Source organism: Ctenopharyngodon idella, chromosome 16 (genome assembly GCF_019924925.1).
Source record: "Ctenopharyngodon idella isolate HZGC_01 chromosome 16, HZGC01, whole genome shotgun sequence".
In the NCBI taxonomy this organism is placed as follows: domain Eukaryota; kingdom Metazoa; phylum Chordata; class Actinopteri; order Cypriniformes; family Xenocyprididae; genus Ctenopharyngodon; species Ctenopharyngodon idella.
Genome location: NC_067235.1, coordinates 14,338,588 through 14,352,791, shown reverse-complemented (window position 1 = coordinate 14,352,791; position 14,204 = coordinate 14,338,588). Strand labels below are relative to the sequence as shown.

The following is a 14,204-nucleotide window of genomic DNA, read 5'->3' as shown; positions in this document are numbered from 1 at the left end:
TATTGTCATAAATGCTTTAACAGAGTTGGCGGCTGCTCCTGCAATGAAACAATTTAAACGTACTTGGCGGTAATTGGGGGGAGAAGGGCAAAAAAGCACATAAAAATAGTACGTCTTCAAAGCGTACCATTTATGTGCCTGAAAAACCATTGTGAGGATTGGTGAGGGAAAGAATGGAGAGAAAGAAAACATACCAAAAGTTGAAAGAGGGAGAATGAGACAAAAGAAAGACGGGTTTGGAAGAAGTGGTTAAGGGGGGTAAAAGTTCTGCAATTCCCCACCCTGTTATTATGAAGGCCTGTAACAGAGGGATGGGAGGATAGAGAAAGGGAAAGGAAAAAGGAGTGTGAGAGACAGAAGTGAAGTGGCAATGAGGGTGAGAGGTGTTATGGCTTTTCCACGGCCTGTCATTACAAAGGGCTTGAGTCACATTCCTATCCTGTTATAGCACTGACCAAAGGAACAAACACAAACTCACAAATCCTCAAACAGGTACATTCAAAAAGATGCTTTGGTTAGTGATATTTGAATGTGCAATGTGGGGCTCATTACATTCACACTGTGAGCACTAGTTTTAGTTGGCATACACCATGGTGAACTATGTGTGACTCCATCCCAAAAGCTGTGCTCACTTGCTCTCCGTTTAACCCTCTGTCACACAAACACACACACAAAAACATACTTTTGTTTGGACACACATACCCTGACTCCCTCCGCCAAAACATTCGCTTGCTCTCATAAAAAGTCTGACTACTGGCGAAAGCCACCCAGCAATTCCACCAAAGCCACAGCGGAGCGGCTCCAGAACTGGACTGATCTGGTTCACTGCGTTCTGCCCAACACAAAAAGCCTGTGTGTGTGGAAGAGAGAGCGTGTGTGTGGGTAAAAGAATTTTAGAGGCTGAACCCATGAATATATTAAGAAGAAGACTAGCTGTTCTGGTCGGGTTTTAGGTCAGGTGAGGTTTTAGCTTGTTTTTTCTATCATTTATCTACTCGGGACGTACAGTACGGACGTCACGTTTCGGTTCATACAGTTAGACGATGAATACAGTCAGTCACAGGCGATCAACACTCCAATCTAGAAGGGGGTGCGTGCGGTAATGCAACACTGTTTGCTAACCACCAAAACAGGAAAAAGAGCACAAGAAGAACAGTGCATGTGCGAATGACCGTTTGAATTCGTATTTCTGTGCTTACGGACAAAGGAGTACTTTGGCTTGTGCACTCAACTGTGTGTGAAACGGAGCGAATGCTGAAAATTAAGTATAGGAGGGTTGAACTTAAGCTTTGAATGTGGAGCAAATTTTAACAATCCTAATGCACAGGTTTTATTTTTCATTATTCTCTTTATTTTGTACTGTTATAACACAAGATGCTTTTCAGTTTTGTAGCTGATTGTGACCAAATACCTTTTGTTTTTTTATCAGCCCTGCAAAAAAAAATATGAGCTAAGCAAGAGTGCATTATTTTTACTGCTTATTGCTTAATACACTATAGGAAGCTGCGCTACTGTCTGTTCAAAATGAATGAAAAGAAACCTAGCATTTGTTGTTTTTTCTGGTAACACTTTAGTTTAGGGTCCAAATCTCACTATTAACTAGTTGCTTATTAGCATGCATATTACTAAGATATTGGCTGTTTATTAGGCAAGGCAAGGCAAGTTTATTTAAATGGCACATTTCTTACACATTGGTAATTCAAAGTGCTTTACATAGAAAAGGAATTAAAATAATCACGAAATACCAATAAAAGCAGAGAATAAAAATGTTTAAATAAAAGATATAAAAAGATAAAGTTTATATAAAGTTTACATAGATAAGACAAAGTACAATTAGTCGGATGCACAGTGGCTCTCACTGCCTGAATCTCTAAGTTTGGGCTTAGGCTGATGGCTTCCAGTGTCCCTCTGACCCCTCAACAGAGTGGAAGTCCTCCGACCCCTTAATGGGGTGGAGTTATCACCAAACGTCTGCCTCTGATGGCTTTCGGTAAGACACCAGCCTACATCCAAGGAAACAAAACAGCTTGGCTTCTGCATGATGAAACTGCAAAGTATACTCCAGAATGTCGATATAATGGTCCGATCCAATCAGGATCACAAAATTATTTTTTCAGGGTCGTTCCTAGTGCATCCTTGACCAACCAACCCTATTTCTATTTCATCTTATTCAACTAAAGGCTAAAATTCTATTCTATTCTATTAGTACTTATAAAGCACATATTAATGCCTTATTCTGCATGACTTTATTCTACATCCCTTAATCCTACCCAATACCTAAACTTAACTACCTTACTAACTAATAAGCAGTAATTAGTGGTTTGTTGAGGCAGAAGTTAATAGATAGTCAATATTTGTAATTGGACCTAAAACTAAAGTGTGACCATTTTTCCTATTGTACCAATATCGTACCAAACCGTGACCCCAAAATCAATGTACATACCGACCTGTGACTTCTATCTATCTATCTATCTATCTATCTATCTATCTATCTATCTATCCATCCAAAAATGAAACCTGTCATCATCTACTACATTGCTCCAAACCAGCACGACTTTCTGTACTTTCTATGCAAATCAGGACTTGGTACTTCTATAAGACTTGTCTGCCATATTTCAAATCTTTTTAGGTCATATGATAGCTTTGTAAGATAATAAAATAAAATTATATTTGATAAAATACGACATTGCTATTCATTGGAAGTCTTGACATCCAACTTCTCCTAAGCACATTGATGAGAGAAGAGGTAGTGTCCAGTTTGTGAATGAATCATTGTTTTGAGCTGGATTTTTTCAATGAAAGTGGTCTGAATGATACATTTTACACATTGGCGTGATTCTCTTGTTCAACTCACTGAAACAACTGCAGCAGTTAAAGGGATAGTTCACCCAAAAAGAAAAAAATCTGTGAGTGTCACTCACACTCATGTCATTCCAAACCTGTATGACTTTTGTTCAACTTTGAAAAACATAAATGTTAATATTTTTAATGAAACCTGAAAGATTCATATGAATCAAGTGGTTTAATCAAATTAAATCTGTTCATCATATAAAGCACTTGTGTCTCCAGAAGACTTGGATTAAACTATTTAGTTCATATGGATTACTTGCATGATGTAAGTTTTGGTCGCATGTATTTTCAACAGATGGGTGAAAAAATTATGAACGAATATTAAAAATATCTTCATTTGTGTCTTCCGAAAATGAACGGAAGTCTTATGGTTTTGGAATGACATGAGGGTGAGTAAATGATGACAGAATTTTCATTTTTGGGTGAACTATCCCTTTAACAAATAATGAAGAGGAAGATTATCAGTGAATATTTATCATAAATTGTTTTTTTCTCACACAAACCTATCATATGGCTTCAGAAGAACAGGATTATAGCACACAAGTTGTATGGACACATTTATAATACTTTTACTTGCTATGTTTTTCTGAAGATTAAAACCTCCAGCCCCCATTCTTTGTAAATGCATAGAACTGGACAACTGAGTACATTTTGCTAAATTTCTAATTTTGCCTTCCACAGAAGAAAGAAAGTCATATGGTTTGAAATTAAACGAGGTTGAGTAAATTATAGCAGATTTTTCATTTTTCGGTGAATTGTCTCTTTAAGAATACACACCTATATATAGACAAAACTGACTCTATAATGTGTCATTTCAATAGTGGCCACATGTCACATGCACAGAGATGGTGGTCATAGCAGATGGCGGTGGCTGGGTGAGACAGAGAAGGGGATTTTACAACCACTCATTCTATACACCATACCACAAATACATACACACACTCATGCTCACTCACATATAAAAACATAACTATGTCTGAATAATAAAAATATGGCTGTGATGTCAGTGCTCAAACATGAGATGTTTTTGGACTTTAAATACCATCTACAGAGTTTCAAATATAATCTCACCAGGAAGCCATCTGAAGCAGCAGGGGTCAGCGTCATCCCCAAATGAGAGTTTTTAAAATTTCGAGACACGTTCTGAAATGCATTTTCACCTATACACAGAATAACACAAAAACAAGTTGTAAACTAGTACTTCATGCACAACACAGCTATTGAAGTAAATTCTGATAGCCAGAAAGTTAATCCAATACCTAGGTTAACTTTTGAGCAATTAGAATTGATCTCATCTTCCACAATGCACTTGTAAATATCTCCCTTCCTGTTATTTTGTGGTCCATCCCATGGAGCACCAACCAGAATTCTGTTCATAAAACAATGAGTCACTCAGAAGGCAATGTCAAAATAACCTTTACAAAGAAGAACTTGAAAGAGCAGCAAAACATTATGTATTTATGTGCTTGTTTTGTTATAGATCGTGATCGCCTGATGGAAACTAGTGGAACCGAGTACTTTATTTATCAAGAACCTCTAAATGTGAGTAAAACATAAAAAGTACCGAAAAGTACTCACGATTTTTCTCCATTGTCCTCGTGCTGTAGCACAGAGAAGCCGAACAGAGCATTTTCAGGTCCACTGAAGATCCGTGGCCTCTTCACATCAATATTAAAACACTCACACAGCCCTAAAAGAGAGAGCGAGATTGAGTCTTACTAGTAACATATATACTGTAGTATAGTAGGCTATATAGAAGTAAATATTATAGACATCTTCACTCCTAAAAAATATGCATTAGTAAATAGATGGACAACATACATTAGTCAAAAATAATATATACAGTAGTAAACATAAATATAAAACAAATAAACATATACTAATGTTCAAATGTTTGAAGTTGGTGAGCTGGTTTAATTGTTTTTAAAATAAGTCTGTTATGCTCACCAAGGCTGCATTAATTTGATCAAAAATACAGTAAAAACAGCAATATTGTGAAATATTGTTACAATATAAAATACCATCTTAAAATATTTTACAATGTAATTTATTCCTGTGATGGCAAGACTGAATTTCCAGCAGCCATTACTCCAGTCTTCAGTGTCACATGATCCTTCGGAAATCATTCTAATATGCTGATTTGCTGCTCAAAAAACATTTCTAATCATTATCAATGTTGGAAACAGCTGTGCTGCTTAATATTTTCGTGGAAACCATTGTCGTGGATCAGTCCAGGGAAAAGGAGAGGCAAGGCAAGGATCTGTTTGTAAGCAGTAAATTTATTAAATTAACAAATGAGATAATCCACACGAAGAAGGAGGAGGAGAGTAATCCAACATAGAAACGCAAACATAACAGCTTTGTACAGTAACACAAAGACAATGACCGACCAAAAAACAACCAAAACACGGGGGTTTATACACGGGAAAACAAGAGGCTAACAAGGCACAGGTGAGGGTAATCAATCACTATGGAAACAAAGAAGGGCAACTATGGAAACTAAAAACAGGAAGGAAACACCGGAAACAGAAAATACACTACAAAATGAAAGTCCTTGAACACAAAACACAGGGGAAATTGTGACAACTGTGATATATATATATATATTTTAGGATTCTTTTAGGATTCTTTGATGAATAGAAAGTTAAGAAGAACAGCATTTATTTGAAATAAAAATCTGTTGTATCATTATAAATGTTACTTTTGATCAATTTAATGCATCATTATTGAAAATATTTGTTTAAAAACATCTTACTGACCCCAAAGGTCATGATTTTGCCAAATAAGACATGTTCCTGGATCAACATCTTTTGTTGATCTTGGAAATACATTCCTGTCTAAAAACATAGTCCTAACCCTATACCTACAGTACCCTTACAAAAAAGATGTTTATTCAAGTGTGCTATTAGTATACTTCTTTTAAACTAAAAAGAAGAAAGTATACTTTCAGTTTACTTTTTATGTACTTCTCAGAAATATACTTTACGTACTTTTTAGAAATATACTTAAAATTACACACTTGACATACTTGACATACTGACAGAAAAGTCTAAGTATATTTGGCCTATACTTGTACTCAATCTTTTGATCCAGTATAATTAAGTATTCTAAGTATACTTGTTTTGTAGTTGTGTTTACTCTTTTGATTGAGTAGCCTATTAAATACATAGTTTTACATACTGTCTTATAAACTTAAACTGTTTGGAAATATTGATTTATAAAGAAAACAGATATGTTCCTAATTTTGAGTATGTGAATTTTTGTGTAGTCCAATGGTAGTGTACATAGGAATTTACTTCAAATCTACTTAAGTCTTTCCCTGCCATTGAGGGAATTTTATGCACATCTTATTCACATGTAAAATAACACGATGATCAAACATTAAGCAGCATATAAATCAAAACTGCCTAACGTTACCGAATGAAATGTCATCCCAGGATAAGGTATGGGATTGTGAAGCTTTGGGGGTGTTGATGGACTCTTCTCCATCTACTTCATCTATGGTTTGATCATTGTTGGACATAGTCTTTCATAAAAACTTGATTTTCTCAGCTTTTTGTTTAAATTTTTTTTTGATGAAACTTACACACATTCAAGTGTTGATAAAAAAACAATGCATTAAACAACTTTTTGTTGTTGTTTAAAAGCAGAGCCTCTGTTCTTTCTTTTGATATATTGCATGTTCAGATATTCATACAAAAAAAATTGTGGGGGCCTTGAAATTTTTGAGTAAATAATCAAAAATGCTGGCGCTGGCTGGCATGGGGAAAGAGTTCAAGTACAAGTTATTGATGTTACGTATTGATGTTAAGTTCAATCTTACAAGTATATATGCAGTATAAAAATACTAAACTAGTAGTTTACTGAGAGTGTACTTCAAAGTGTACTTTCATAAACTAGAATATGTGCTAGCTTAAAAGTATTTAACTAGTAAACTACCTGTATACCTATAAGTTCACTTGTAGTACAGTTGCAGTACAAATGAAAAAGTAGCCTAAACTTAGCATCAACTGTAAACCAATCCTTCAAATCTTATTGGTTTGTTTGGAATGCTGTTCCAGGATCATCAAGAATGTTCTACTTGGTAAAAACATGTTCACCATTTTGGTCAAATACAAAGTTCTGGCATGAAACTTTAATGGGCAGGCTAATAGGTCCTTTAACTCAACCTGCTAATAATCACATCATAATCTATAGGTCACAGATGATTGGCTCCTGCTGTATTAGTAGCCAATGAGCTTTCGTGCTCAGTCTTTAAATACATGAGACAGCATTTGCTTAGCAGTGCAGCGCGCTTCAGAAACCCTCCACCTTCCCCAGCTCCACCTATATAGATCTGCTATGGGTTATTCATGTACGCTATTGTAGCAGCAGCATGTCTTACTTGCTCACAGCAGCGTGTTCGTGTATGTATTGGCAGTAGCAAGTCCCGTACTTGCTCTGCAGCAGCAGCAGCAATAAAGCAGCAGCAGCGTAGCAGATCTATTCCGCCAAGACCAAACATATCTACACTGTCATACCCATTACCATGCCAAACACTCCGAGAGTTGTCATGACAGAAATATAATTTTAAATACACAAAAAAATTACTCATTGTAGTATGAACACTTCTAATACAAAACAAATACAAAAGATCAAGAAAGATTCATATTGGCATCTCAAGTCAAGATGCTGGAGAGTAAGAACAGCTGTAGTTGATGAATGAACTGGATGGATAGAGTGACAGACAGGAAAAGGCCAGAGAAAAGGCGTTAAAAAGAGAGGGAAGGGCGTCGGTTGCAATAACTACTGAACATAGTGGTTCCCTGTTATGACATACAGACCTGGCTTTTATATGACTGAGAGAGAGGCTGAAGGGAAAGTTCACCGGTGGATTTGTAGCTCACGGCAAATGTAATTCAAAACAACATGACTGGCCAAAAAACAACAAAGGTGACCAGTCAATCACACTTCCAGCATAATACCAACAGTAAAACCTATCTGAGGGGATTTTTCAGTTTTGTGTGATACAGTTTTGACCCACACGTACACTAAGGTCTCATTCACTGTGGGTGAAGTTGTGCTCTGAGTGGATTTCTTAGGATTGTTTACCCAAGAAGCAGAGGGGGAGGCTTTCAGAAAGGGGGCAGGCAGAGAACCAAACCCCATAGACCTCAAACATGGTGTCCTGCGTTTCTCTCTTTCAGTCTCTCATCCTCTCTCTCTCTCTTTCCAGTGGAACAAGAACATGGAGGGGGATCCATATGGATCAAAGAATAAATAGGACATGCTCTGTAATTCATTCTTTTTTTTTTCTGCCCAAATGTTCACAAAACATAACTTGCCTTCCCACAATTCTCTTGTGCTCCTATTTCTCCTTATCCCTGTTCTGCACTTTTTCCTCTGTTGTAGTTATGCTCACCAGTCACTACTTTATGTGACATACAATTCTTTTAAGGTATACATTTAAACAGTTTGTGCATTCCCAGGGAATCAAACCCTTTACATTTATGTTGATGGGGCTACACTAAGCCACATTTGCAACGTTTACTTAAAAAATGACAAAAATGTTAATAGATGATAATATATATTTGGTTCAAAATGAAGATGAAAGTGTTTGGACACTTCGGTTCTCAACCAGAGGGTCGGGCCCCTTAGGGCATTGGGAAGCCTCAGCAAACCTCCAAAGGGGTCACAGGATATATCCCCTGTCCGGCTGAAGCGACCTTTTCTCTCTTTTTTTCACAGCTATGTGGACCCGATTTAGCACTGGGGAAGCATTCCTTTTTCCATGCGAAAAAAAGAAACAATTCGGAGAATACATCCTGCCCAAAGGGATGTTAACATGAAGAGTATACATCACATGGACTTACCCACTGGGAAGTATGACACATGGAGAGAAGTCTCTGCAGTAGGTCCTACCTGAAGAGGGAGGAACTTCTACAAGCACAGTGACTGGTGGCAGAGCGAGGCTCTACCAAGGGGAAGACACGGGTTTACCATCAGGGAAACCGTATCGTGGAGAATACCTCATATGGCATTACCATTAGGTGATCACTACATATGGAGCACTTAGCCAATAGCACACAGGATGAAACTGGCTCAACCTGCAAAATCTTGTGATAGTGCAGTCTCTGTAAGCCAGGCACAACTACAGAGAGGTCCCAAGAGGGGATGGCCTAGGAGGATTTAACCTCCTGGCGTCTCTGAGGAACCTGATGATTAGGTTGTGCTTCCCTACCATCCATTGCATCGTGATGTGCCACTATAGCGGCCACATACACCTTCAAGGTGGAGGGGGACAGCCGTCCCTCCAACCTCTCCTGCGGGAAGGAAAGCACCCACCTGACTACACATCTCTGTAGGTCCTCCCCTTTGGGAAGAACACAAGTTTGTGAACAGATGCCATTTCCAAGCATACGGCCGCCTCGTAGAGGCTGCCGCAAGGAGCATGAGCTCCGAGAACCAAGTCTGGGTGGGCCACTATGGCACAACCAAAAAAAAACCTGTTCTCAGTTCTCCCTGACTTTGCATAACGTCAGTGAAATCAGGCTCACTGGAGGAAACGCATACTTGCAAAAGCCCCGGAGCCAGGTGTGTGCCAGCGCGTCCGTGCCGTGGGAGGCCTCATCAAAGAGTACCATAGAGGGCAATGAAAGGATTCCTGGGATGTCAACAGGTCTACCTGCACTTTGTTGAACCAACTCCCCCAGCGGATGACGTTCCCACTCCCCCTGAAGCGTAACTCCTCACGAGAGTGCATCCGCTGCACGATTGAGTTTGACTGGGATGTGAGTGGCCTGCAGCGACTTCAGTTGTGGCTGAACCCCTGCCTGTAAAAATGTAGGTCTGTCCAAGGACTGAATAAGCAATGACAAATCGGCATGATGGCCAAGCGATGTTTGCGGCTGCGCCATGCCCATCACGTAACTCGAGTCTAGCCAATGCTGAAGCAGTCTCATACGCATCAACCTGAGCAGCGTAATCACCACTGAGGACACCATATGCCCCAGGAGCCTCTGAATTGGTTCAGTGGAACCACTGTTTTTCCTCTGAATGTCAGCATTGACTGAGTGCGGTCGTTCGTAAGACATGCTGTCATAGTGACTGAGTCCAACTTAATCCTTAGAAAAGAGATGCTCTGCACTGGGAAGAGCATGTTCTTTTCCCAGTTGACCTAAAGCCCTAAATTTCTGAGTCACCTATTTCAGGGATGCTTTGAAGCCTTCATCAGCTTCTTGGCACTCGCCTGATGAACAGGCGGCATTGCCTTCCTGCGAGCGGCTCGATGCTGTGGCCAGGCTTGTAGATGCCCTTGGCGATGAGCAGATGGGGTGTGGGGCCTCAGAGTCCTGAAGGTGGCATAGGAATTGCCCCGAAGCAAGATGTGTTTAATGGCCTCCGTCTGCTTCTTTACTGCCGAGAACTGCTAGGCAAAGACAGTGTCACCGAAGAGGCCACCCTGCACGATGGGGGCATCGAGAAAGCGAACTTTGTCATCATCCCACATCTCAGCAAGGTTCAGCCAGAGATGTTGCTCCTGGACCACCATAGTGGACATCACCTGGTCGAGGACCTGTACCGTGACCCTTGTCTCTTGTAGAGTGAAATCGGTCGCTGAAATGCAGTTCCTGCATCAATCCCGGCTCAGGACTACCCTCATGCAGATCTTTAAGTACCTTGGCCTGATGGACCAGCAGGATGGCCATGGCATGCATGGCGGAAACAACCTGTCCAGCAGCACTGTAAGCCTACACCCTCAGAGATTAATTAAACTTGCAGGCACTGGACGGACTAGTCCAGGACTATTCCATAAATGCACCACAATCACATACTCCACCTGAGGAACCTCCACATACTCCCTGGCTACCCCACCGTCGAGGCTGGGGTAGAGCTTGTGAAGGTGGAAGAGCTTGTGAAATGGGACCAGGCAGTAAAAGGTGCCCTCCATGACTTCACCAGCTCCAAGAATGAAAGATATCGACCACACCCAGAAACACACAAGCAGAAAGGCATCTTTAGAAAGATGCTCTCATTCTTCAATGTTTGTTTCTGTGTGTGAAAGAGATCTAGAGTATCTTTGGTCCTCTGTCTCAGCTCTGTGGGTTTTCTTGGTCCATGCCTCCAGGGCCCTGTCATGACAACTGTAAACATTTATGTAGCTTGGTGGTGAATAGTCTGGAAAAGCAGCCAAGATTCTCTCACTCCTTACATAAAAACACACATATAGACTATTACACACATAAATGCTTTCCTTAACCACATAGAGAGAGGCATTCTCACCCACCACTGGAGGGATGTCACTTTGAATGGATCTTATTAGAAATGTAAATGTATAGTTCAGCCATGCCAGTATGAGTAATATGTGAACACATATGGGACACATTACTGAGAGAGAACATGTTACTTAGAAACCCACTGAAATGGGAAACAATTTTATCCATGTTAATTTAAACGGTAAAATTTAAATGGTGCAGTTCAGTTATTCCAACTCTCTTTATTTTAGTTATTCCTACTCTCTTTTCTCTCGTTTCTGTCAGCTATTTTTAGGTCAGTGAAATATAAGATCTTAATAATGATATGATATATATATATATATATATATATATATATTTGACATGATATTTGTAAAAAAAAAAAAAAAAAAAAAAAAAAACTTTTCGCAGTACATGACATTTGTCATAAAAAAGTGAAATTATCTAATATTTTTAAAGACTTCAAAAAATTGTTCATCACACAGTTTGTCTGTTCAAGTAATTGTATGACTTGCATTTTAATGTATTTTTAAATTAAAATATAGGACAAAAAATTACCGTCACATCCATGCAGACACACATTCATCCTCAATTTCAGTGTAAGGATCTAGACTGGTTTCTCATGTCACTTTTCTTTCTTTAAATCACACTTCTTTCCAAACAGATTTAATGTATCTGCTTCACACTTTGGAAACCATTTCAGTGGATTTCTTGTCTACCGTATTCCTTTACTGCCTTATGTTGTCCCTACATTTCATGTTATGTCTCAATCAACTCTCCTAAGAGAAGGGGGCGGAAGGCTTGAGAGTGAGAAATGCAGGGAGAAATGGAGGGGGTAAAAGGGGGTGGAATTCCCAGAGTCCACACCTGTGTTCTCTATCTAAAACACAGAAGAACATAGCTAAACACAAGACAGCTTGCGCATCACTGAGCATCTGCAGAATCCATCAGCAGCCCAGCATATATGCACAAAAACAGACACCAACACCTACAATATGCAGTCTAGGTAACAAAACGTATATAAACATGCACACATAGGTAGTATGTGTGTACAATATAGTGTCATTACACTTGACTACAGTCTGGAAATACTTCAACTGCAACTGTTGTGGTCCATTAAAGCACAATTTCTAGCGTTTACAGTAATTTGTCCAGATATGTGACGTTGTATACCTAATTGTGCCATGATAAGTAGGCTACATTATCTAAAATCTTAGTTTCTTTCGGTGAATTTAAACAAAAGTCTCCTTCATAATCTCCTTCATAGTTTTGATCTGTTGATGTCTTGAAGTCGATTAATAGAGAATATAACTCTACTAATGCAAGTAAGCAAGATGTTGTTGTGATTATATAAAAACATTTTCATGCTTGACGCTTTAATTAGTAATTACTCTATAGTATAACATTAATCTGTGGTAGAAAAGACTTTAGCTGAACAAATAAATAATGTCCTTGGAGTCACACTCAACAGCTTGAGTTACAAGATAAGTCATGTCTTGTAAGTGCAGGGATCTTACAGATGACAGCTCCAAATGCTTTTACTTAAAGCATTATTTGCAGGTTTTAAATTATTTAAGAAATTATTTTACATTATTTACATTATTTTTCATCACGTGACTAAGAGAGTATACATGTAGGCTACATCACAAATTAATGCAATGAAACACATGCCTAAACTTGATAACTCACCTTTGAGAAGAACAGTGATCTTTAACAACAGCAGGTACTTGTGGATCTCCATTTGCCAGTTATGTGATTCAGTCTCTTTTTCTCCTTCTTCAATTTGGAAATGTCAGCAGTGATTGTAAATACAGCTCGCGCACGTAATCAGGGGTGCACGCGCGTGTTCTCTCAGGTGGAGATGTGCTTCCTCTCCAGTGGCATACTGTAACTCACGCGCTCATAGTGCAGTACTGTGGCACGCGCGCCGCTCTCACATTCCCTGCGCATGAAAGACATTACTGTATAGTATTCTGGCCTTCTAGCAACTTTTTACTCTCTTTGGCTCAAACAAGCATTTGTTTGACCAAGTACGAATACAAACAAGTTTTCGTTTGACCATGTAGGCTATCAAATAAGTAACAATACACTGTGTGCCTATAAGTTATGGTTTCTTAAACAACAATGTTCAATCATAAGTTTCTAATAATTATAAGTGATAAATAAATGGCAAACTACAAGGACCCAACATGACAATTCACTAATTTACTAATTCTTATGTTATTCCAAAACCGTGTTTTTTCTTTCGTGAAACACAAATTGAGATATAGGCAGAAAGTTAGGAACTGACACTGTGAATGGTGACGTGATTTTCAGTCATCATTCACATCTCTTGTGTCCCACTGAAGAAAATAAGACTGCTTGGAACAACAGGTTTATTGGTAGCTATTAAGAAAAAAACTTGATAAACTAAGAAATTAAAAACTCAGGTCAACTTACCGTCTTGTTCCTCACATAAACAACGATTAGGCCTATTCAAATTCCAGGTTTGCGCGGCTCCGACACCTGCTGCCGTTAAATAAGCGCGCGCACGAGTTTAGTCCAGCTCTTGCAAACGAGCGGTTCCCAAAATAAATACATTCACAAAAACAACTGACAAAAAGATTATATCCATGAATTTTCTCTCAATGTTGTTAAAAAAGACTTTATCCTTTACGTATGAAATGTGGAAATTATCATAAATATTCTTTTCCTGAGGTGAAATTTATTTAAATGCCTTCGTAGCTGCTTTCCCTCGACCGCAACGTGTCTCCAAAATATATGTATACTAGCAAAATGAAAGAGCGCCTTGATTCTGCAGCAAGACCAGTCTCCCTCAGTCAACTGGACCCTTTTTGAGCCTGGCCCACAAATTCTCTCTCTCTCTCTCTCTCTCTCTCTCTCTCTCTCTCTCTCTCTCTCTCTCACACACACACACACTCACTCAAACACACGGTTTAACTTTATTTAACTCTCATCGAACGTGAAGCTATACATCAGATGCGGTTTTGTTGGAAAGAATTGAGAGGAAAAGAAAATAGTATTACAGTTTCCAACCTAAGTGAATCGAATAACAAATATATTATAGATTTGCCAACTCCTTGTAGATTCTGGTTACGATAACAGAGACCAATTAGTTTG

General features: G+C 38.9%; 1 protein-coding gene across 1 annotated transcript in view; it reads right to left on the bottom strand.

Moving 5' to 3' along the window:
- itga10 (integrin, alpha 10) overlaps positions 1-13,875 on the bottom strand; it is a 49,538-nt gene extending 35,663 nt beyond the window's left edge. The window contains exons 1-5 of the mRNA XM_051864573.1: positions 13,524-13,875; positions 12,774-13,026; positions 4,429-4,540; positions 4,110-4,219; positions 3,922-4,010 (exon numbers count right to left, since the gene is read on the bottom strand). Of these exons, the coding sequence (XP_051720533.1) occupies positions 3,922-4,010; positions 4,110-4,219; positions 4,429-4,540; positions 12,774-12,825 (363 nt within the window). The 5' untranslated portion in view covers positions 12,826-13,026; positions 13,524-13,875. The remainder of the gene's footprint in view (positions 1-3,921; positions 4,011-4,109; positions 4,220-4,428; positions 4,541-12,773; positions 13,027-13,523) is intronic.
- Between the last annotated feature and the right edge of the window lie 329 nt (positions 13,876-14,204).